Source organism: Scyliorhinus torazame, chromosome 8, assembly GCF_047496885.1.
Source record: "Scyliorhinus torazame isolate Kashiwa2021f chromosome 8, sScyTor2.1, whole genome shotgun sequence".
In the NCBI taxonomy this organism is placed as follows: Eukaryota; Metazoa; Chordata; class Chondrichthyes; order Carcharhiniformes; family Scyliorhinidae; genus Scyliorhinus; species Scyliorhinus torazame.
In genome coordinates, this window is record NC_092714.1 from 266,282,491 (window position 1) to 266,303,864 (window position 21,374).

At 49.6% G+C, this 21,374-nt stretch overlaps 1 protein-coding gene across 1 annotated transcript in view; it reads right to left on the bottom strand.

The window, feature by feature from the left end:
* Nucleotides 1-21,156, bottom strand: part of LOC140428617 (growth/differentiation factor 5-like) — a 47,405-nt gene extending 26,249 nt beyond the window's left edge. Inside the window, exon 1 of the mRNA XM_072515280.1 lies at nucleotides 20,147-21,156. Coding sequence (XP_072371381.1) covers nucleotides 20,147-20,573 — 427 coding nt within the window. The 5' untranslated portion in view covers nucleotides 20,574-21,156. The remainder of the gene's footprint in view (nucleotides 1-20,146) is intronic.
* Between the last annotated feature and the right edge of the window lie 218 nt (nucleotides 21,157-21,374).

The following is a 21,374-nucleotide window of genomic DNA, read 5'->3' on the forward strand; positions in this document are numbered from 1 at the left end:
CAACCAATTTGTGCACAGCAAGCTCCCACAAAACATCAATGTGATTATGAGCAGATTGCCTGCTTTCTATAGTGATGCTGATTATGGGTTAAATATTCCCCGGACACCAGAGATAATTCCCCTGCTCCTCTCCCACATAGTTTGATGTGGAGATGCCGGCGTTGGACTGGGGTGAGCACAGTACGAAGTCTTACAACACCAGGTTAAAGTCCAACAGGTTTGTTTCGATGTCACTAGCTTTCGGAGCGCTGCTCCTTCCTCAGGTGAATGAAGAGGTCTGTTCCAGAAACACATATATAGACAAATTCAAAGATGCCAAACAATGCTTGGAATGTGAGCATTAGCAGGTGATTAAATCTTTACAGATCCAGAGATGGGGTAACCCCAGGTTAAAGAGGTGTGAATTGTACCAAGCGGGTCTTCAGGACGGCCTTAAGGCGGCCTTCAGGACGCGCGACAACGCAGAATCGCCGAGCAGAAATTTATAGCCAAGTTCCGCACACATGAGTGCGGCCTCAACCGGGACCTGGGATTCATGTCGCATTACATTCATCCCCCACCATCTGGCCTGCGAAATCCTACCAACTGTCCTGGCTTGGTACAATTCACACCTCTTTAACCTGAGGAAGGAGCAGCGCTCCGAAAGCTAGTGACATCGAAACAAACCTGTTGGACTTTAACCTGGTGTTGTAAGACTTCGTACATAGTTTGATGGAATTCTTAACATTCAGCCATGCGGGCAGGGCCTCATGTTAACATTGCATCTGAGCATCCAGTGTTTGCGTCAGATTCTCTCAGAAGGAAAATAGATCATTTACATGTTGGTACAGTCGAGAAGTTAGATAACAGAGGAGCAGGAGGCAGAATCTGTGTAAACCACAGAAGCACAGAGTTAGGTGATGTGCCAGCAAGTTCCTACTTCCCATCAGTGGGAGCTGGATTCGGGTGGGGAATGATGTGAGGAGTGGGTTTAGAGAGATAGGTTAAATACTTGACAGCAGGTTTGAGGGATTAGCTGACCCTGTTCTGTTCTGTTTTTCTAAGCATGCTTGTAACTATGGATGAGATGCAAAGAAAATAATTAAAGGACCCACGCTGAATAAGTAGAAAAAGGTGATTTTCTGGTGGAGGTTGAGGGTATTGCTGAATGAATGCTTTACATCTGTCTTCACTAGGGAAGAGGATCAGACCAATCTAGCAGTAAAAGGATGAGGCGGTCGGGATATTAGAAAGGATAAAAATAGGAAGATTTACTGAAAGTGTTGGCAGGTGTTGAAGTGGAAACATTACCCGGTCCACTTGGGATCCATCCTAAATCACTGAGGGAAGTCTGGGCAGAAATTGCTCAGCTGCAGTCGCAATATTCCAAGCCTCCTTGGATATGGGGATGATGCCAGAGGTCTAGAGGATTGTAAACTAACCACTCTGCTTAAACGACAGGGGAGAGGGATAAATCTGGCAACTACAGGCTTCAGCATAAACCCAGTGGTCGGGAAACTTTTGGAGGCAATAATCAGAAACAAAATTAATTGATCTTTGGTAAAGTGAGGGTTAACAAATGAAAGTCAGAATGGATTTGGTAATGGCAAATAATGACTAACCTGTTTGAGTTCCTCGATAGAGTAATGGAGATGGTGAAGAGGGTGGTGCAGTTGATGGAAAGCATTTGACAAAGTGCCACATAATAGACTTGTTCACAAAGTTAAAGACCACGGGAATAAAGAGACACGGGCAGCTTGGATACAAAATTGGTCAAGAGACTGGAAGCAGAATGGTTGTTTTTGAGATCAGAAAGAGGTTAACGCTGGTGTTCCTGGGAGTTGGTATTAGCATCACTGCTTCTTTCGATAGATTATGGGCGGGATTCTCCAAAAACGGCGCAAATCAGTCCGGCATCGCGCCGCGGCAAAGGTGCGGAAGTCTCCGCATCTTGAGCGGCCGAGCCCTCACCTTGAGGGGCTAGGTCGGCGCCGGACTGATTTCCGCCCCGTCAGCTGGCGGGAAAGGCCTTTAGTGCCCCGGCAGCTGGCGCGAAACTGACTTTGCCGGGCGGGGCATGCGCGGGAGCATCAGCGGCCGCTCACGGCATCCCCGTGCATGCGCAGTGGAGGGGGTCTCTTCCGCCTCCGCCATAGTGGAGACCGTGGCGAAGGCGGAAGGAAAAGAGTGCCCCCACGGCCCAGGCCCGCCCGCGGGCCGGTGGGCCCCGATCGCGGGCCAGGCCACCGTGGGGGCACCCCCCGGGGCCAGATCGCCCCGCGCTCCCCCCCAGGATCCCGGGGCCCGCCCGCGCCGCCTTGTCCCGTCGGTAAGAGAGGTGGTTTGATTCTCGCCGGCGGGACAGGCATTCCAGCAGCGGGACTTCGGCCCATCGCGGGCCGGAGAATCGCCGGGGGGGGGGCGCCAACCGGCGCGGCGCGATTCCCGCCCCCGCCGAATCTCCGGTGCCGGAGAATTCGGCAACCGGCGGGGGCAGGATTCACGCCAGCCCCCGGCAATTCTCCGACCCGGCGGGGTTCGGAGAATCTCGCCCATGATCTGGACAGAGAGGGGCATAATTTCAAAGTTTGCAGATCAGACAAAGATCTGAAATGTATTAAACAGTGAAGAACACATTCCAGACTTCAGGACAACACAGGCTCGTGAAACGGCCCAACATACGGCAGATGAAATTTAAGGCAGGAAAGTGTGAAGTGATACCAGTTGGTTGGAAGAATTAGGAGAGGCACTATGAACTAAATGGTGTAATTTTAAAGGGGGTTCAGGAACAGAAACATGACAAGATATGTACACATGTCTTTGAAGGTGGCAGTTCACCATCCCCAGGAATCTCCCAGGAACTGCCTGCTCAAATTGGCAAGGCAGCGGCAGTCCCCAACATGGTTGCTGCCTTTCTCCTCCACTGATACCACACAGGCAGCTCCTGCCTCCTGAGTGCAGAACTAGACTCCTGGCCAATAAGGAACGTCATGTCACGAGACTGGTGCAGCCAGGGCACTGGGTTGGAACCGAAAATTCATCCAGGCATGAGTTCCTGACCCAGCTTTTGAAAATCCGGCCCCCTGGATTTGTCCCGTCCTCAGGAAAATCCAACATTTGCTTAGGGCAGGTACACAAAAACCTCCCAGGACCTCCCATCCCCACCACGACCAAACGGCTTGAGAAAGCCAGAAAGAGGGAATATCAACCAGGGACACAGGAGAGATTAGTTGTGAAGAGTTCCAGAATTGAACGGCCGACTGTCTAATGTCACAGGAAAGAAATAATCCCTTGGTCGAAGTAATGAAGTAGTGAATCTGTGCTGGCCGGAGAAGGCAGGGGTGGTTGGAAGAAGTTCTTCTGACACATTTCATTGTAATGATCTGTGTGGCACTACCACCGTGCTAAATGGGGTAGACTTCGAACAGATCCAGCAACCCAAGACTCGGCTGCCATCAGCAGCAGCAGAATTGTATCAATCACAATCTGTAACCTCATGGCCTGGCACATCCCCCACTCCACCATTACCACCCAACCAGGGGTTCAACCCCGGTTCAATGAAGAGTGCAGGAGAGCGTGTCAGGAGCAACATCAGGCTTACCGAAAAACGAGGTGTCAACCTGGAGAAGCTACAACACAGGACGACTTGTGTCCCAAACAGCATAAGCAGCAAGTGATAGACAGAGGTCAGCAATTCCACAACAAACACGTCAGATCCGAGCTCTGTAGTCCTGCCACACCCAGTTGTAAATGGTGGTGGACAATTAAACAACTCACTGGAGGAGGAGGCTCCACAAATATCCCCATCCTCAATGATGGAGGAGCCCAGCACATCTGTGCAAAAGATAAGGTTGAATGATTGGCAACAATCATCGGTCAGAAGTGCCTAGTGAATGATCCATCTCGGTCTCCTCAGGAGGTCCCCAGCATCACAGATGTCAGTCATCAGCCAACACGATTCACTCCACATGATAGCAAGAAACGGCTGGAGGCACTGGATACTGCAAAGGCTCTGGGCCCTGACAATATCCCGATAATAGTACTGAAGACTTGTGCTCCAGAACTTGCACCGCCCTTAGCCAAACTTTTCCAGTACAGCCACAACACTGGCATCTATCCAACAATGAGAAAGGTTGTCCAGCCAGGTCCTGTACACAAAAAAACAGGAAAAACGAAACTTGGCCAATTGTCGTCCCATCGGTGAACTCTCGATCATCAATCAGGCGATGGAAGGAGTCATCAACGATGCTAACTAGCAACACTTGGTCAGGCAGCACAGTGGCGCAGAGGGTAGCATTGCTGCCTCACGATGACGAGGTCCCAGATTCGATCCCAGCTCTGGGTCACTGTCCGTGTGGAGTTCTCCCCGTGTCTGCGTGGGTTTCGCCCCCACAACCCAAAGATGTGCAGGGTCAATGGATTGGCCGCGCTAAATTGCCCCTTAATTGGAAAAAAAATAATTGGGTACTCTAAATTTATTTTAAAAAGAATAGAATCACTTGGTCACTGATGCTCAGTTTGGGTTCCTCAGGGGCCACTCAGCTCCTGGCCTCACTACAGCCTTGGTTCAAACATGGACAAAAGAGCTGCAACTCCAGAGGTGAGGTGAGACTGACTGCCTGTGACATCAAAGCATTTGACTGAGAGTGGTATCAAGGAGCATGAGCAAAACTGGAGGAAATGAGAAACAGCTGGTTGGAATCATACCTGGAACAAAGGAGGATGGTTGTGGTTGATGGAGGCCAATCATCTCAGCTCCAGGACACCACTGCAGGAGTTCCTCAGGGTAGTGTCCGAGGCCCAACTATCTTCAGCTGCTTCATCGATGACCTCCCTTCCATCATAAGGTCAGAAGTGGGGATATTCGCTGATGACTGCACCATGTTCAGCACCATTCACGACTCCTCAGATAATGAAGCAGTCCGTGCCCAAATGCAGCAAGACCTGGACAATAACCAGGCTTGGACTGATAAGTGGCAAGTTACATTTGTGCCACACAAATGCCAGGCAATGACTTTCTCCACTAAAAGAGAATCTAACCCCCACCCTTTGACTTTCAATGGTATTACCATCGCTGTAACCCCACATTCAACATCCTGGGGATTACCATGGATCAGAAACTGAACTGGATTTGCCATATTAATACTGTGGCGACTAGAGCAGGTCAGAGGCTTGAATCCTGTGGCAAATAACTCACCTCCTGGCCCTCCAAAGCCTGTCCACCATCTACAAGGCACAAGTCAGATGAGTAATGGAATACTCTCCACTTTCGTGGATGAGAGCAGCTCCAGCAACACTCAAGAAGCTCAACACCATCCAGGAAAAATCACCACCTTGATTGGCATCCCATCTACAAACATTCACTCCCTCCCCCATCGACGCACAGTAACAACTGTGTGTACCATTTACAAGATGCACTTCAGGGACTCACCAAGCCTTCTTAGGCAGAACCCTCCAAACCCACGCCCACTATCTCCTAGAAGGACAAAAACAGCAGACTCATGGGAACCTCACCACCTGGAAGTTCCCCTCCAAGTCACACACCATCCTGACTTGGAGAGATATCACCTTTCCTTCACCAGCACTGGGTAAAACCCCTGGCACTCCCTCCCCAACAGCACTGTGGATGTACCTTCCCACAATGGACTGCAAGGGTTCAAGAGGGCAATTCACCACCACCTTCTCAAGGGCAATTCGGGATGGGCAATGAATGCTGGACTAGCCAGCGACGCCCACATCCCATGGATGAATTAAAAAATAGTAATTCCGTGCATTAAAGTAAATGGGTAGGGTTCAGAGCAATATCTGACAGTGAGGAAGCCTTTCCTGAACTGGGCGCATGGGGTTTTACAGATCCATCCCTATTTCACCAGGTCGATCATCGATCGACAAGGATTTTATTTTTTATTTTTTAAGGAACATTACACAAAAGAAAAGATGAATGCATTTCCTGAAGAAGCAAATGAGTCCCAGCTTTGTGCCAAAATATAAATATACAAAGCATTCTGGATGGGGGAGAGTGAGTAATGGAGCTGTCAATTTATCCTTGGGTTCAAATGATTCATAAACCATGAGGAGGAACCTTCGAGAAGCTGTCTGAACCATGGTAACCTCATTATTCAATCTAGCCATTCATTATTATTCCAATCTACATCCATGGCTTTGTAAAATAAATCATTGTTCGCAGCATTTAAAATACAGTCAGTGCCAAGCAAAGAGGCTGTCAAACACAATCAGGTAAATCCCCTGATGCACCATCCCAATAATCAAGCTCTGACTGAGGTCAGAGGAACCAACGTCATTCTAATGTTCCCCATCACACCTTTCTTTGGACAGATCAACATTGGGAGCTCAGGTTCCCATGGCAGAAGGGTCATAGCTAGCGAACCCCTGGCAAAGGACCCAGAGGTGGTCCAAGGAAAACGACTTCTCTGGAATGACTGTTCAGTCATTTGGAAATGGAAAGCCTGCTCGGGTGACAGATGCCGATCCAATCGTAGCTTTCGAAAGAGAATGAATTGCTGAATACTTGAAAGAGAAAAATATTGCCCAAGGTCGCTGGGAAAGAGCAAGGGAGCCGCACTAACTATGTGGCCCGTCAAAGGAACCAGCACAGGGTTGATGGGTTGAGTGGCCTTCTTCTATCGCAGGATCATTCACCAGCTTTTCGGAGCTATCCGCCCACAGCTGAGCACTGGGGAAAGCAAAAGGAAACCCCAAAAATGTACCAGCGTCCTGAAAAGATGATCAAACAGAGAACCTGCAAGCTGTTCATAGTGCCATTAATGGTGCTGATGGTGTTGGAGGTGCAGCTCTTCCTGTCTGGCGTCACGTTCAGCTGTGCAATGTTAAGATAGGGTGTAGTAGTTAGAGCTAACCCAGTTACTAACCACAGCCCCAGTTTGTTACTTGCTTACTTACTAGAGTTAATGGCAACCACAAATGACCTCTGTTTCTGACCCCTTGATTACTTAAACTGGGAAGTGTATATGTATGAAAACCCATCAGACAGACACATTCAGCAATGTGAACTCGGTAACTCTCACCCTCTCACTGTACACATGAAGCATTGACAGCTCTGAGGGAGCACCCTATGGACAAAGAGTGGAGATGAATTGGAATGATAGTGTTATGGAGACAGAGCAAGATATTGGAGGGCCACTGGAACAGGGTATTCAGCGTGGTTGGGGAGGGTCTAAACTAATGTGGCAGGGGGATGGGAACCGATGCAGGGAGTTGGAGGGAAGTAAAACCGGGACAGAAACAAAAGGCGGTCAGGGGGAAAGTGTAAGGCAGAGAAGGCATACTCAAAAATCAAAAAGGGCCACAGTACAGGGTACAGTGACTGAGGAGAGCTCAGTGAATAGGCCCAGTAATACTAAAAGGAATAAAACGGGAAGTGAAAGTGAAGCAGCAGGTTATTAGATTAAGATATGGGTTCAACCATAAAGAAAATTAGAAGAAAAGTTGAAAGGAAAAATAACTTAGGAGAGGTTACTGGTCGAGGTGTTAAGATTCAAAACGGAGGTATAAAAGCCGACATAAGGGTACTTTATCTGAATGCTCGTATTATTCGGAATAAGGTAAATGAGTTGATGGCACAAATCATTGTGAATGACTATGATTTTGTGGCCACTACTGAAACATGGTTAAAGGATGGTCATGACTGGGAGTTAAATATCCAAGTGTATCAAACTATTCGGAAGGATAGAGTGGATGGTAAGGGAGGTGGTGTAGCTCTGTTATTTAAGGATGACATCCAGGCAGTAGTGAGGGTTGACATCGGTGCTATGGAGGATAAGGTTGAATCCATTTGGGTGGAAATCAGGAATAGTAAGGCGAAAAAGTCACTGATAGGAGTAGTCTATAGGCCACCAAATAGTAACATTATGGTGGGGCAGGTAATAAACAAAGAAATAACTGATGCATATAGAAATGGTACAGCAGTTATCATGGGGGATTGTAATCTATATGTCGATTGGTTTAACCAGGTCAGTGAAGGCAACCTTGAGAAGGTGTTTATAGACTGTATCCGTGATAGTTTCCTAGAACAGTATGTAATGGAACCTACGAGGGAACAAGCAGTCCTAGATCTGGTCCTGTGTAATGAGACAGGATTGATTAACGATCTCACAGTTAGGGATCCTCTCAGAAGGAGTGATCACAATGGTGGAATTTAAAATACAGATGGAGGGTGAGAAGGTAAAATCAAACACTAGTGTTTTGCGCTTAAACAAAGGAGATTAGAATGGGATGAGAAAAGAGCTGCCTAAGATAGACTGGGAGCAAAGACTTTATGGTGAAACAGTTGAGGAACAGTGGAGAACCTTCCAAGTGATTTTTCACAGTGCTCAGCAAAGGTTTATACCAACAAAAAGGAAGGACGGTAGAAAGAGGGAAAATCAACCTTGGATATCTAAGGAAATAAGGAAGGGTATCAAATTGAAGGAAAAAGCATATGAAGTGGCAAAGGTTAGTGGGAGACTAGAGGATTGCAAATTAGAAAACGTGACACCACTGTTTAAAAAAGGAGGTAGGCAGAAAGCGGGTAATTATAGGCCAGTTAGCTTAACTTCAGTAGTAGGGAAGATGCTGGAATCTATCATCAAGGAAGAAATAGCGAGGCATCTGGATCGAAATTGTCCCATTGGACAGACGCAGCATGGGTTCATAAAGGGCAGGTCGTGCCTAACTAATTTAGTGCAATCTTATGAGGACATTACCAGTGCGGTAGATAACAGGGAGCCATTGGATATAGTATATCTGGATTTCCAGAAAGCTTTTGACAAGGTGCCACACAAAAGGTTGCTGCATAAGATAAATATCGCTGGCGTTAAGGGTAAAGTAGTAGCATGGATAGAGGATTGGTTAATTAATAGAAAGCAAAGAGTGGCGATGAATGGGTATTTCTCTGGCTGGCAATCAGTAGCTAGTGGTGTCCCTCAGGGATCAGTGTTGGGCCCACAATTGTTCACAATTTACATAGATTATTTGGAGTTGGGGACCAAGTGCAATGTGTCCACGTTTGCAGACGACACAAAGATGACTGGTAAAGCAAGAAGTGTAGAGAATACTGGAAGTCTGCAGAGGCATTTGGATAGGCTAAGTGAATGGGCTAGGGTCTGGCAGATGGAATACAATGTTGACAAATGTGAGGTTATTCATTTTGGTAGGAATAACAGCAAAAGGGATTATTATTTAAATGATCAAATATGAAAACATGCTGCTGTGCAGAGGGACCTGGGCATCCTAGTGCATGAGCCGCAAAAAGTTGTTTTGCAGATGATTAAGAAGGCAAATGGAGTTTTGTCCTTTATTGATAGAGGGATGGAGCTTAAAACTAGGGAGGTTATGCTACAATTGTATAAGGTGTTAGTGAGGCCACACCTGGAGTATTGTGTTCAGTTTTGGTCTCCTTACTTGAGAAAGGACGCACTGGTGCTGGAGGGTGTGCAGAGGAGATTCACTAGGTTAATCCCAGAGCTGAAGGGGTTGGATTACGAGGAGAGGTTGAGTAGACTGGGACTGTACTCGTTGGAATTTAGAAGGATGCGGGGAGGATCTTATAGAAACATATAAAATTATGAAGGGAATAGCTAGGATAGATGCGGGCAGGTTGTTTCCACTGGCGGGTGAAAGCAGAACTAGGGGGCATAGCCTCAAAATGGGGAAGTAGATTTAGGACTGAGTTTAGGAGGAACATCTTCACCCAAAGGGTTGTGAATCTATGGAATTCCTTGCCCAGTGAAGCAGTAGCGGCTCCTTCATTAAATGTTTTTAAGATAAAGATAGATAGTTTTTTGAAGAATAAAGGGATTAAGGGTTATGGTGTTCGGGCCGGAAAGTGGAGCTGAGTCCACGAAAGATCAGCCATGATCTCATTGAATGGTGGAGCAGGCTCGAGGGGCCAGATGGCCTACTCCTGCTCCTAGTTCTTATGTTCTTATGTGGTGGTGATGTCTACCCATCACTCCATGTTGCTGTGGCAACATACACTTTTACACACATGTTGTATTCAGGAGTTATGGATAGTGAGGATGGAGGCTTCAAAATTCTTTCCATCGCGTGGCTGACCAGGAATCTCTCCCACTCTTACCGCCTGCCATTAGTGGGTGCTGGGAGGATATTGCAGGTTGATGCCCATCCTGTTTGTCCGTGTTATGAACACACCTTCCTGAGCCATTAAGCCCTGGGGTGGGACTCAAACCCGGAGCTGCTGACTCAGAGGCAGAGACACTATCCACCGCACCACAGCACCTCTGTAAAATTCAACGCATCACAACATTATTCTGAAAAACAGTCAAAGGGAGTTGAGAGTTTAATGTACATTAGTATACATTAATACATTAACAAGGGGATCAGGGGCAGCACGGTGGCGCTAGTGGTTAGCACTGTAGCCTCACGGCGCCGAGGTCCCAGTTCGATCCCGACTCTGGGTCACTGGCTGTGTGGAGTTTGCACTTTCTCCCCGTGTCTGCGTGGGTTTCGCCCCCACAACCCAAAAATAAAATGTGCAGGAGTAGGTGGATTGGCCACGCTAAATTGCCCCTTAATTTTGAAAAAATGAATTGGGTACTCTAAAATTTAAACAAAAACAAAAAAACAAGGGGATCAGGGGTTATGGGGAGAAGGCAGGAGAATGGGGATGAGAAACAAATAAGCCATGATTGAATGGTGGAGCAGACTCGATGGGCCCAATTCTGCTCCTATCTCTGATGGTCTTATTGTGCATAGAATAATGAAGAGCTCTGGGCTAAGATAAGCAAATGATGAAGCAATGCTGGTTCACGTCCGTCTTGGGACCAGGGCGATGTGGGGCGGGACTTTCCAATGCCCCCCCATGTGTTTCTCGATGGTGCGCAGTTCACTGGTGGCGGGATTCTATATTCCCGTCGCACGTCAATGGGATTTCCCATTAAAACCACCGAAAGCCCTTGGGAAACCCGGGGGGGGGGTGATAAATCCGGCCAGAATCTATCCATCCAAAGCAAATAGCCAGGTCTGCATAATATCAGTTGGGGTTTAGATAGACATTTAGTTGTTTTGTTTGACTGTCGCTGGGCTCAGGGAGAAATTTTGCAGGATTTCCCCCGGGAAATCGAATGAATGACGGAACAAATTTCCTCTGAATTGTGGCTGGGTTTATCAGTCGTTCCTCATTCTCTACTTCTTTATTCCTTCATTTGCAGACGGATACCGATGCGCCAGTACTGCTTTGCGGTGATGTCTCAGCTGTGAGAGGTGGGGCCACCGCCCTGGGGCGCCTGCCGGTCTTCCACATTCAGAACACTTTCTAAACTGAGCTCCTGGAGGACGGCTTGAGTCGGGCGAAACTTGCTCAGTTTCCAGAAGGCCAGGCTTGGAAAATCTTCTTCCTGGGTCGCCGGTACGGAGCGGAGAGCGTCCAGTGCTAAATGGCTAATCCATGATGGATGCACCCTATGAACTGCATCATCGCATCCTTCTGTGTCTATGAAGCAGGTGAAGGATCGTGAGCTCCTTCTAGTGGCCGTGATGGAGCACAACAGCGACAGACGTCTAAGGGCAGGTTTGCAGCGAATGCACAGTGCCAACCAGACAGAGAGGGGAAACAATGCGTAAGAACAGACGGAATAGGAACTGAAGTAGGTCGTGCAGCCGCTCGAACCAGCTCTGCCGTTCAATACCACCATGGCTGACCTTTGACTTCAACTCCACGCTCCACCCTCCCCCCATGTAAGAGATCAAAAATCTGTCTCTCCTAAATGATGGGAGCACCCATAACTCCCTGGGGTAGAGAATTCCAACGATTCATAACTCTTTCAGTGAAGAGCTTTCTTCTCATCCCAGTCCTAAATAGTCAGCCTCTTATCCTGAGATTATGCACCCATGTTCTCGATTCCCCGGCTATGGGAAACAAGCCCCTTCAAAATCTTTTATGTTTGAATGAGATTGCCTCTCATTCCTCTGAACGTCAGCGATTATAGGCATAATGGACTCCGCCTCTCATCATAGGACAACCCCCTCACCCCAGGAACCAATCTAGTGAACCTTCGCTGTATCACCTCTGATGCGAGTATATCCTCCCTTGAATATGGAGCCGAAACTGGCAGAGCACTCCAGTGTGGTCTCACCAAACGTGTACAATGGTAGCAACACTATATCATTCTTGTACTCCAAAGCAATAAAGGCCAGCACACCACTTACTTTCCTAATCGCTTGTGCCTGCATGTTAACTTTCTGTGCTTCTTGTACAAGTACACTCGATCCCCTCTGAAAACGAACCTGTACAAGTTTATTTTTTTTTAATGATTCTGCTTTTCTGGTTATAGTACCTCACACTTCCCCACATTATACTCCATCTGCCACCTTGCTGCCGACTCACCTGTCTACACCGCATTGCAGCCTCTATGTGTCACAACTTACATTCTCACCGCCCTCCCGGCGCCGAGGACACGGGTTCGATCCCGGTCCCAGGTCACTGTCCGTGTGGAGTTTACACATTCTCCCCGTGTCTGCGTGGGTCTCACCCCCGCAACCCAAAGATGTGCAGGGTAGGTGGATTGGCCCTTAATTGGGAAAAAAAAGAATTGGGCACTTTTTTTTTTTAAAAAGGAAAAGAAAAACTTACATTCTCACCTAACTTTGTATCATCAGCAAACTTGGATATATTATCTTCAGTCCCTTCATCTAAGTCATTAATATGGACTGTAAATAACTGAGGCCTCAGCCTTGATGCTTGCCGCACTCCCCTAGTTACAACCTGCCAACTGGAAAATGCCCTATTCTTCGCTCCCTGTCCATTAACCAATCCTCTACTCGTGCTAATATGTTACCACAACTCGATGAGCCCTTATATTCCATATTAAACATTAGTGTGGCATCTTATTAAATAAGTATAGTACATCTACAGGTTTCCCTTCTATCTACTCTACTGGTTACATCCTCATAATAAACGCCAATAAATATGTCAAACACCATTTCCCTTTCATAAAACGTTGTCCGCACTATGCCTTTCTAAGTGCATTGTTAAGAATTGCTGAAGAATAGGTTGCAGCATTTTCTCGAAGGCTGATGTCGGGCTAACTGGCCTATCGTTCCTTCTTTTCTCCCCCTCCTTTCCTGAATGGCAGGTTAACATCTGCAAACTTCCAATCTGCTGGGACCTTTCGAGAATCTAGGGAATTTTGGAAAATCATAGCCGGCACATCTGTTATCTCCGCAGCTGCCTCTTTTAGGACGGGTGATGCAGACGACAAGGCATTTTACCAGCAATTGAAACGTTACCCTCCTGACGCATTTCCTTTTGATAAGGAAAGAGCTACAATTTGGTAATAATGAAAGAAAGGCCAGTGATATCACTAGCATTGAAACAGATCCTGATGGACTAAAAGGTGGGTGAACTGCACACCCTTGACTTCATTATGCCTTGATATTTACAATTGTAAATAGAATACACAGCAAATCAGTTAGTGTCCATACAGAGGTTACGACAGGTTTTTTCTGAGGTTTCCTGTGTTATTATTTGCATTTGGTTATATACAACCGCCAAGGTTAATTGGGATATTTTATCTAAACAGTTGAGAATAAGTAAGGTGCAGGGGGGTGACCAAAGTACTGTATGGTTTTAGAATTTTTCACATACACACATGTGAACTCACATGCACAGACACTCTCACATGCAGACAGACTTGCAGACATTCACACACAAACACACACTCCCTCTCACACGCGCTCCCTCTCATACCCACACACACTCCCTCTCTCACATACACACACTCCCTCACATGCACACAGACTTGCACACTCACACATGCATACACACAGATACACACATACAAACTCACACACATAGATACACCCCCTCACATGCACAGACACGCTTGTACACTCACTCATACACACTCACAAATACACACACACAAATACACACACAGAGTATGTGTATATATGAGTGTGCGACACATGGACGCACATGCACATATACATACACACAGACGGTTGCAGACACTCAGGGAGCTGTGCTCCAAGGTAAGTAGGTATGTTCAGGAAAGAAGAGGAGAATGTTGGACAGGAAAAGCACTGAAGAAAAATGTTAAATGCATTGAGTACATGAGGAATTCACAGCACTCCAGTCGTTAGAAAGGTGGCCTCAATGGTGAATAATATGTTGAAGATTAAATGAGAATGTGCAGATTTATCATAATGCACAAAAGCTCAGCTTTGAAGGAGAGAAAGCCCAGACACCCCACAATAGTTCACTTGAAGGTACATTTGGTTGAAAAGTGTGGCTCAGGGTAATATTTTTAGTCGCTTCTTTTCTTAATATTCATTTTAGTTCCAGTTTGCAAATGTTTTTGACGTCCCCTCTGCTCCCTCGGAGGAAGCCGGCCTGTGCTGGGGTGGGGTTTCCGACACATCAGCAGCTCTCCGCCCTGCACCCCAAATGGCCATTCCTCAGCGTGTGGGCCGAACAGAAAGGGCCAAAGAGCAAGCATGTGGAGTGTGCCCTCACTCGCCACCTTTGCTATCTGGCGGTGCGATCACTCTCCACTGCCCCCTGCTGTGCCCAGGCCGAGTGAGATAGCCCCCCCCCCCCCCCACCGCCCACCGCCGTGTCTGCGTGGTTGTGGGGGTGTAGGTGTAGGTGGATTGGCCACGCTAAATTGCCCCTTAATTGGAAAAAATAATTGGGCACTCTAAATTTACACTTAAAAAAAAGAAATAGCCCAAGGAAAATACCCAAACCTCGCTGGCTCTTTTCTTTGACCTCTAATCTGACCCTACAAGCTTTAAATCCCTAACACAAGATTCCGGATTCCTGCTGGTGTTTTGGAGGTGACATTCCTGATGTGGCCTAGTTTTACACCAAAACCCAGTGGCCTTGCCTATGATTGGACCGGCAATACCAAAAACGGAGACCATTTATTCACAGGGCCAAAGTATTCACAGGGCCAACCAAATTCCTATGACATGGATTTCTGACCCTAGTGTGGGATGATATTCAACAACAGAAAAGAACTGGCATTTATGCACATCTTTAATATAATTATATGCCCCAAAGCTCTTAACAGGAGCATTGCTAGACAAAATTAACACTGAGCCACATCCGGAGATAAGGTGGCCAAAAGCTTGATCAAAGAGGTAGGTTTTAGGAGCATCTTATAGCAGGAGAGAGAGATACAGCGTGTTTCCCGGTCAGTGACCTGAGATGTCCAATATTGGGTTTGATCCAGCCCACATCTCCATTCAAACCATGTGGTGCCTGGTGACCTGATCAGGCACCGGTACTAATGCCTAAACAAGCCAAAGGGTTATCATGGAAATAGGACCCTTCACGCTCCATCCATCTCCTTGTCCATTCCCCTACCTTTTGTTATCAGAAGACAGTGAGGGTTAGGAAAGGATGCAAACAAGTGGACAAATGGAAGGAGAGTGAGAAAGAGAGTGAGAAAGAGAGAGTGAGAAAGAGAGAGTGAGAAAGCGAGTTCCTTAGTTTGCCAAAGGAAGCTTTACATTTTCAGCTCATTCTGCCATTTCCCCAGCCCTACCCCCAACCTCACTCTCACCCATGCCAGGCCCACCCCCATCCACAATCCTACCCCCCCCCGCCTTACCACAGCATCACCCTCACTCACACTCCCCATCCTCACATCACCTCCAGCCCCACCCACATCTCCACCCACTCATGGCATTCCCCATTCTCACCCACCCCCTTTTCACCCACACCATTATGCTCAAAAACATCTTCACCTTGCCCCCTGCCCCCACACTAACCCCCACCCTGACCACCCCCACCCAGACCCTTACCCCCAGCCTGATGGCCACCCTGACCCTCACCCTACCCTAACCTCCCCCCCCCACCATGGCCCTGACCCCACCCTGATGCCCACCCACACCCTGACCCCCAACCCCTACCCTGTCCCCCAACTTCACCCCCACCCTAACCCTGATCCGCAGCCCAACCCTGACACCAACCATGACCCTCACCCCCACCTTGACCAACCCCCCCACCCTCACCCAGACCCTTACCCCCACCCTGATGCCCACCCTGAGCCTCACCCCACCCTGACCACCCCCCACCCAGACCCTTACCCCATCCTGATGCCCACCCTCACCCTGACCCTCACCCCTACCCAGACCCTCACCCTTATCCTGATCCGCACCCCTACCCTGACCCCATCCCCACCCTCAATTTAACCCCACCCTGATTCTCACCCCTAACATGTCCCCCGATGCCCACCTTAACTGTACCCTGACCCTCAGTCCGTGCTGGCTCCCACACTCACCCTGGTCCCTATCCCCACCCCTACCTCACTCTGATGCCTACTTCCATTCTGGCCCTCACACCCACCCCTAGCCTGACCCTCACCTGATCCTCACGCCGACCCGGAACCCATCTGCACCCTGACCTCTACCCTGACCTTCACCCCCCACTCTCACAGGGATTCTCACCCTCCCTACCACCCCACCCCCCCACTCTCTCCCATTCCCTTTCTCTTCAGCACCTCACTCCCTTCCTTGCTCCACCCTCATCCCACTACCATGCTGACCCTCACCCCACCTCTTCCTTAATTCTCTCCCACCTACATCCCTGCTTCTCACCCACAGGGTAAGGCACCCTGACAGAGAATCCCTGTCCCTCACATCCCCCCCCCCCCCCCCCCCCCAGTGAGGTCCACCTCCCTGCTTCCCCGACCCTCAAAAATAACCACTGAAAGTCAAAGCAAAAACCACATAGCAGAGCAGATATATGTACATATAGCTTGCAGGCTGGCTTTCAAATATAATTTAACATATATATTTTTTTAAATATACTACTATTTTTGGAAATTTGGTTAGGGAGATCCAACTGAGGCATTTAAGATGGAATTAAATTGTCATCAGAAACGGAATCTGTGCAGGGTGATGGGTGGGGGGGAAGGTGAGGGAAGAGCACTGGTTGAGTTGCTCACTCGGGGAGCTAGCACAGTCAGGATGGGCCAAGTGGTGGGCTTGAAGAATCCCCTGATGCTATTCCCGAGCGTTTTCAGCTCTCCCTTGGTCGTGGCATAGAGAGACACAGTTTATTGCACAGTCACACCTCACCCTGGGGGGATTTTTAAGTCGATAGAGAACATGTGGAAATGGCAGGATAGGTCAGTCTGGGTGGATTTTGACTAATGCCCGCGAGAAAGCAACTCCAGCCTGATTAAGAACATTTCCCGCGAGGAAAGCCTCTCTCTAACCTCTGGGGTTCCTTTCAGTTTTCACAGACGCAGCTGAGACAGCAGGGGCTCTTCCCCCTTGACTGCGAAGCCAATAACCTGCATTCCCCAAATGATCAGTTCAAGAATTTGCAGAGGGGAGAGAGCAGAGTGTGAATCTGTCCAGTGGCCTTGGGCCCTGGGACTGACTGACTGACCCAATGGCCCTGGCAACTGGGTGGCTTTGTTATTGGGAAGGGGGAGCTATTACACCCAGTAAGACACTAGGCAGACTGGGGTGAATGTAACCACGCCCCCCCCCCCCCCCCCAGGGACCCCTCAGAAACTCGGCCACATCGTTTCAGGCACCGACCAACCTGCATTTATACAGCGCCGCTAACACGTCCCCGGTCCCCTTTCCAAGAAGGTTTGACATGCAAACCACACCAAATTCGGTCTTTTCGGCCACAGCTGGTGAACAGGTTGGTCAGGGAGGTTTTAGGAAACAGGGACATGGAATTTGTTGCTGCAACATGACCCATTCGGGGTTCCTTCCACCAGGAGGCAGTGCTAATGGGGTTGGAAGAGTCACCACAAGCCTTCAATCTCTGTCACTGGGTCGAGACTCGAGGCAGGCGTGGAGTTGGATACCAGGGTTAATAAATCACCTCCAACCTGGAATTAGTGCGACAGACATCACCCCACCCCCCCAAAATCCCTCCCTATCCCCATCCACACACCCTCAATCCCCATCCACACACCCCCAATCCCCATCCCCCATCCCCTCTCCCCAATCCCCATCCTTACCCCCCCAATCCCCTCCTCCCCCCTCCAATCCCCATCCACACTCCTCAATCCCCATTCCCATCCCCTCCCCAATCCCCCCACCACCTCCCTCCAATCCCCATCCACACACCCCAATCCCCCTCCCCTCCCCACCCCCACTCCCCCTCCCTCCAATCCCCATCCACACACTCCCAATCGCCCCAATCCCCATCCCCTCTGCCCCCTCCCCCCAATCCCCACCCCCTCCTCCCCATCCCTCTCCCCCTCCCCTCCCCCTCTCCCCCTCCCTCCATTCCCCATCCACACACCCCCAATCCCCCCTCCCCCAATCCCCATCCCCTCCCCCCAATCTCCTCCTCCCTATCCTCTCCCCCAATCCCCCTCCCTCCAATCCCCATCCACACACCCCCAATCCCCATCCCCTCCCCCCCCAATCCCCTGCTCCCCATCCCCCCTCTCCCTCCAATCCCCATCCACACACCCCAATCCCCATCCCTTCCCCTCCCGCTGTCCCCCTCCCTCCAATCCCCATCCACACACCCCCAATCCCCCCTCCCCCAATCCCCATCCCCTCCCCCCAATCCCCACCCCTCCTCCCATCCCCCTCCGCCCCCTCCTCCCCCAATCCCCCCCAGTCCCCACACCCTCCCCCCCCCCAAACCCCTCCCCCTCTCCCTCCAATCCCCATCCACACACCCCCAGTACCCTCCCCCACCCCCTCCCCGCCACCCGCTCCTCCCCATCCCCCACCCCCTCCCCCCTATCCCCTCCCCCACTCCTCACGCCCCACCCCCACCCCAATCCCCTCCACGGGTTAGGTTGCAAATCAGCAGAATGTATCACTGATGGTCTAAGAGAGAAGTTGCTGGGAACCGTGGGCGGGTCAGGCTCGGTCTGTGGAGGGAGAACCCAGGTTCAATGCCCATGACCCGGTGGAGCTGCAACTTTCCCTCTTTCTCTCTGCTCACATCCCGCGGTGTAGCTGCCCCAAGACTCCCGGCTGTCACATTTCCCGCACCCTCAGTATTCTCACAAATTGGGATTGTTGGAAGGATATTGTTCCTATCAATGCCTTTCCCACACAACCCGATCAGAACTGGAACCCAGAGATCAATAATCAACAGCCTGAACTGCCCAGAGGCAGCCCTGAATGACCAATCACCTCATTGCTTTAGACAGTCCCCAATTTACACTTTACCCACAGAGGCTTCACTGACAGCGACTGGGGTCTAACTGGGACCGAGCTAACAGCATCCGTGTTTCTATATATGTGTGTGTCTGTGTGCGTGTCCCTGTCTGTTTGTTTCTCTCTGTGCCTGTGTGTCTGTGTTTGTTTCTGTGCCTGTTTGTGTGTCCCTGTGTCTGTTAGTCTCTGTGTGTTTGTTTGTCTGCGTGTGTGTGTATTTGTCTATGTCCCTGTGTGTGTCTGTATTTGTATGTGGCTGTGTGTGTGTGTGTTTGTGTTTGGCTGTGTGCGTCCTTGTGCCAGTGTACGTGTCTCTGAGTGTTTGTCTGTGTGTGTGACTGTGTCCCTGAGTGTTTGTCTGTCTCTGTGTGTCTCTGAGTGTGTGTCTGTGTCTGTGTCTCTGAGTGTTTGTCTGTCTCTGTGTGTCTCTGAGTGTGTGTCTGTGTCTGTGTCTCTGAGTGTTTGTCTGTCTCTGTGTGTCTCTGAGTGTGTGTCTGTGTCTGTGTCTCTGAGTGTTTGTCTGTCTCTGTGTGTCTCTGAGTGTGTGTCTGTGTCTGTGTCTCTGAGTGTTTGTCTGTCTCTGCGTGCCTGTCTGTGTGTGTCTGTGTCTCTAAGTGTTTGTCTGTCTGTGTGCCTGTCTGTGTGTGTCTGTGTCTCTGAGTGTTTGTCTGTCTCTGTGTGCCTGTCTGTGTGTGTCTGTGTCTCTGAGTGTTTGTCTGTGTGTGTCTGTGTCTCTGAGTGTTTGTCTGTCTCTGTGTGCCTGTCTGTGTTAATCGCAAATCCCTCCATTCCCTCCTAAGGAAACTTTCACTCAGTCCCAATGTGAAATTGAGGAGCTCGGGGATTAAAAGGGAAATTTGGGGAAATTACTGGACAAATCTTCCGGGATGGGTTTGAATTTGAAAGTGTGTGCCAATAGCTAAAGAGCCTGTGGATTAGCCCCGATTAGCGGGTCCCTGGGTGTCCTGTTCCCCCCCCCCCCCCCTCCCTCCCCACCCCCAGCGTACACAGTCCAGTTTAACCCTCTCACCTTCTCCCCTGTCCACGAAGCTGGTGATGGTATTCGCCCGTCCCGCCGCCGGCTGCAGGCTGCTGTTGGAGCCACTGCGCTCTGCCACTGACAGGCTCCTGTACAGGAACAGCATGTAGTCGTGAGGGGTCACCTGGGGGCTGGCCGGCTTCTTGGACCTTCTGGGAGTGCCGGCCGCTCCCCCCTGCACCTTCGCCTTCTCGGCCTTGACCGTCCCTTCGCCAGTCCTCCTATTCCCTTTCCTGAGGCCGGACACAGCTCTGCCAGTCCCGGGCACCCCCCATCTGCCCGGGCCGGGCAGCCCCTGGCGGAGGGGGGCATCACTCTTCCCGGAGGGGCTGAGGACGGCCGCCGAGTGGGGACGGGGCAGGAGGCAGATCCAGCTGAGGCAGCAGAAGAGGAGGGGGAGATTTCTCAGTAATTCCATGCTCCGAGCTCACTGGGGGCGAATTCCTGCAGGGTGGCACCAAGCTGAGAATGTACCGACTCCCAAAACTTCCAGACAAATTTCTCCAACACTTTCCTCCGCACTTTAGGAATCTGTCCCATAGTGGACTCGGCTGACTGCAAATTAATCCCGGACCCTTTCAGCCAGTGAAGGAGAAACCAGGGAATGAGAGACAGAAGGTGAGAGAGGGAGAAAAAAAATCCACTTCTCTTCTGGTGGAGTCCCTTGTCCTTCTTTTCCCAGGCAGAGCAAATGTTTCGAGTCTTGTCTCAATCCCTCTTTCCAGGAGCAAGGAATGCGTAATCCTGCCCAGCGCCCTCTCTCTTAAAAACTTTCAAATTTTGAATCATTTCCAATAAAAATATTTCACACTCAAAAATATTGCAACCAGGGACAGGTGCCCGCAGTCGCTGCTCCCAGCAATCGGCGAGAGAGTTCCGACAACACTCTGTGTGAGAGAGAGAGAAAGAGAAGTCTCTTTAATTACTTGCTGATGTTGAGCACTCGGCCTGTCCAAGGCGGTTTGGGTGCAATATATTTCTGTGAAATAATATATCTGGGTTCAACCTCTCCACTCCGATCTGACAGCAGTGTGGTGCTGGGGGGAGAGAGAGAGAGAGACTGTCACTTACTCCAGCCACTGAGAAACTCGGTGTGACTGGAAATCACATTCCTGGGTTTATCAGCAAGAAATTGACATCGTAACCAGACGTAATTTCCTTTCACATTTTTGGTTAACAAAAGCAATAATAAGGAGCCCTCCCGCCCCAGTTGCAAGGG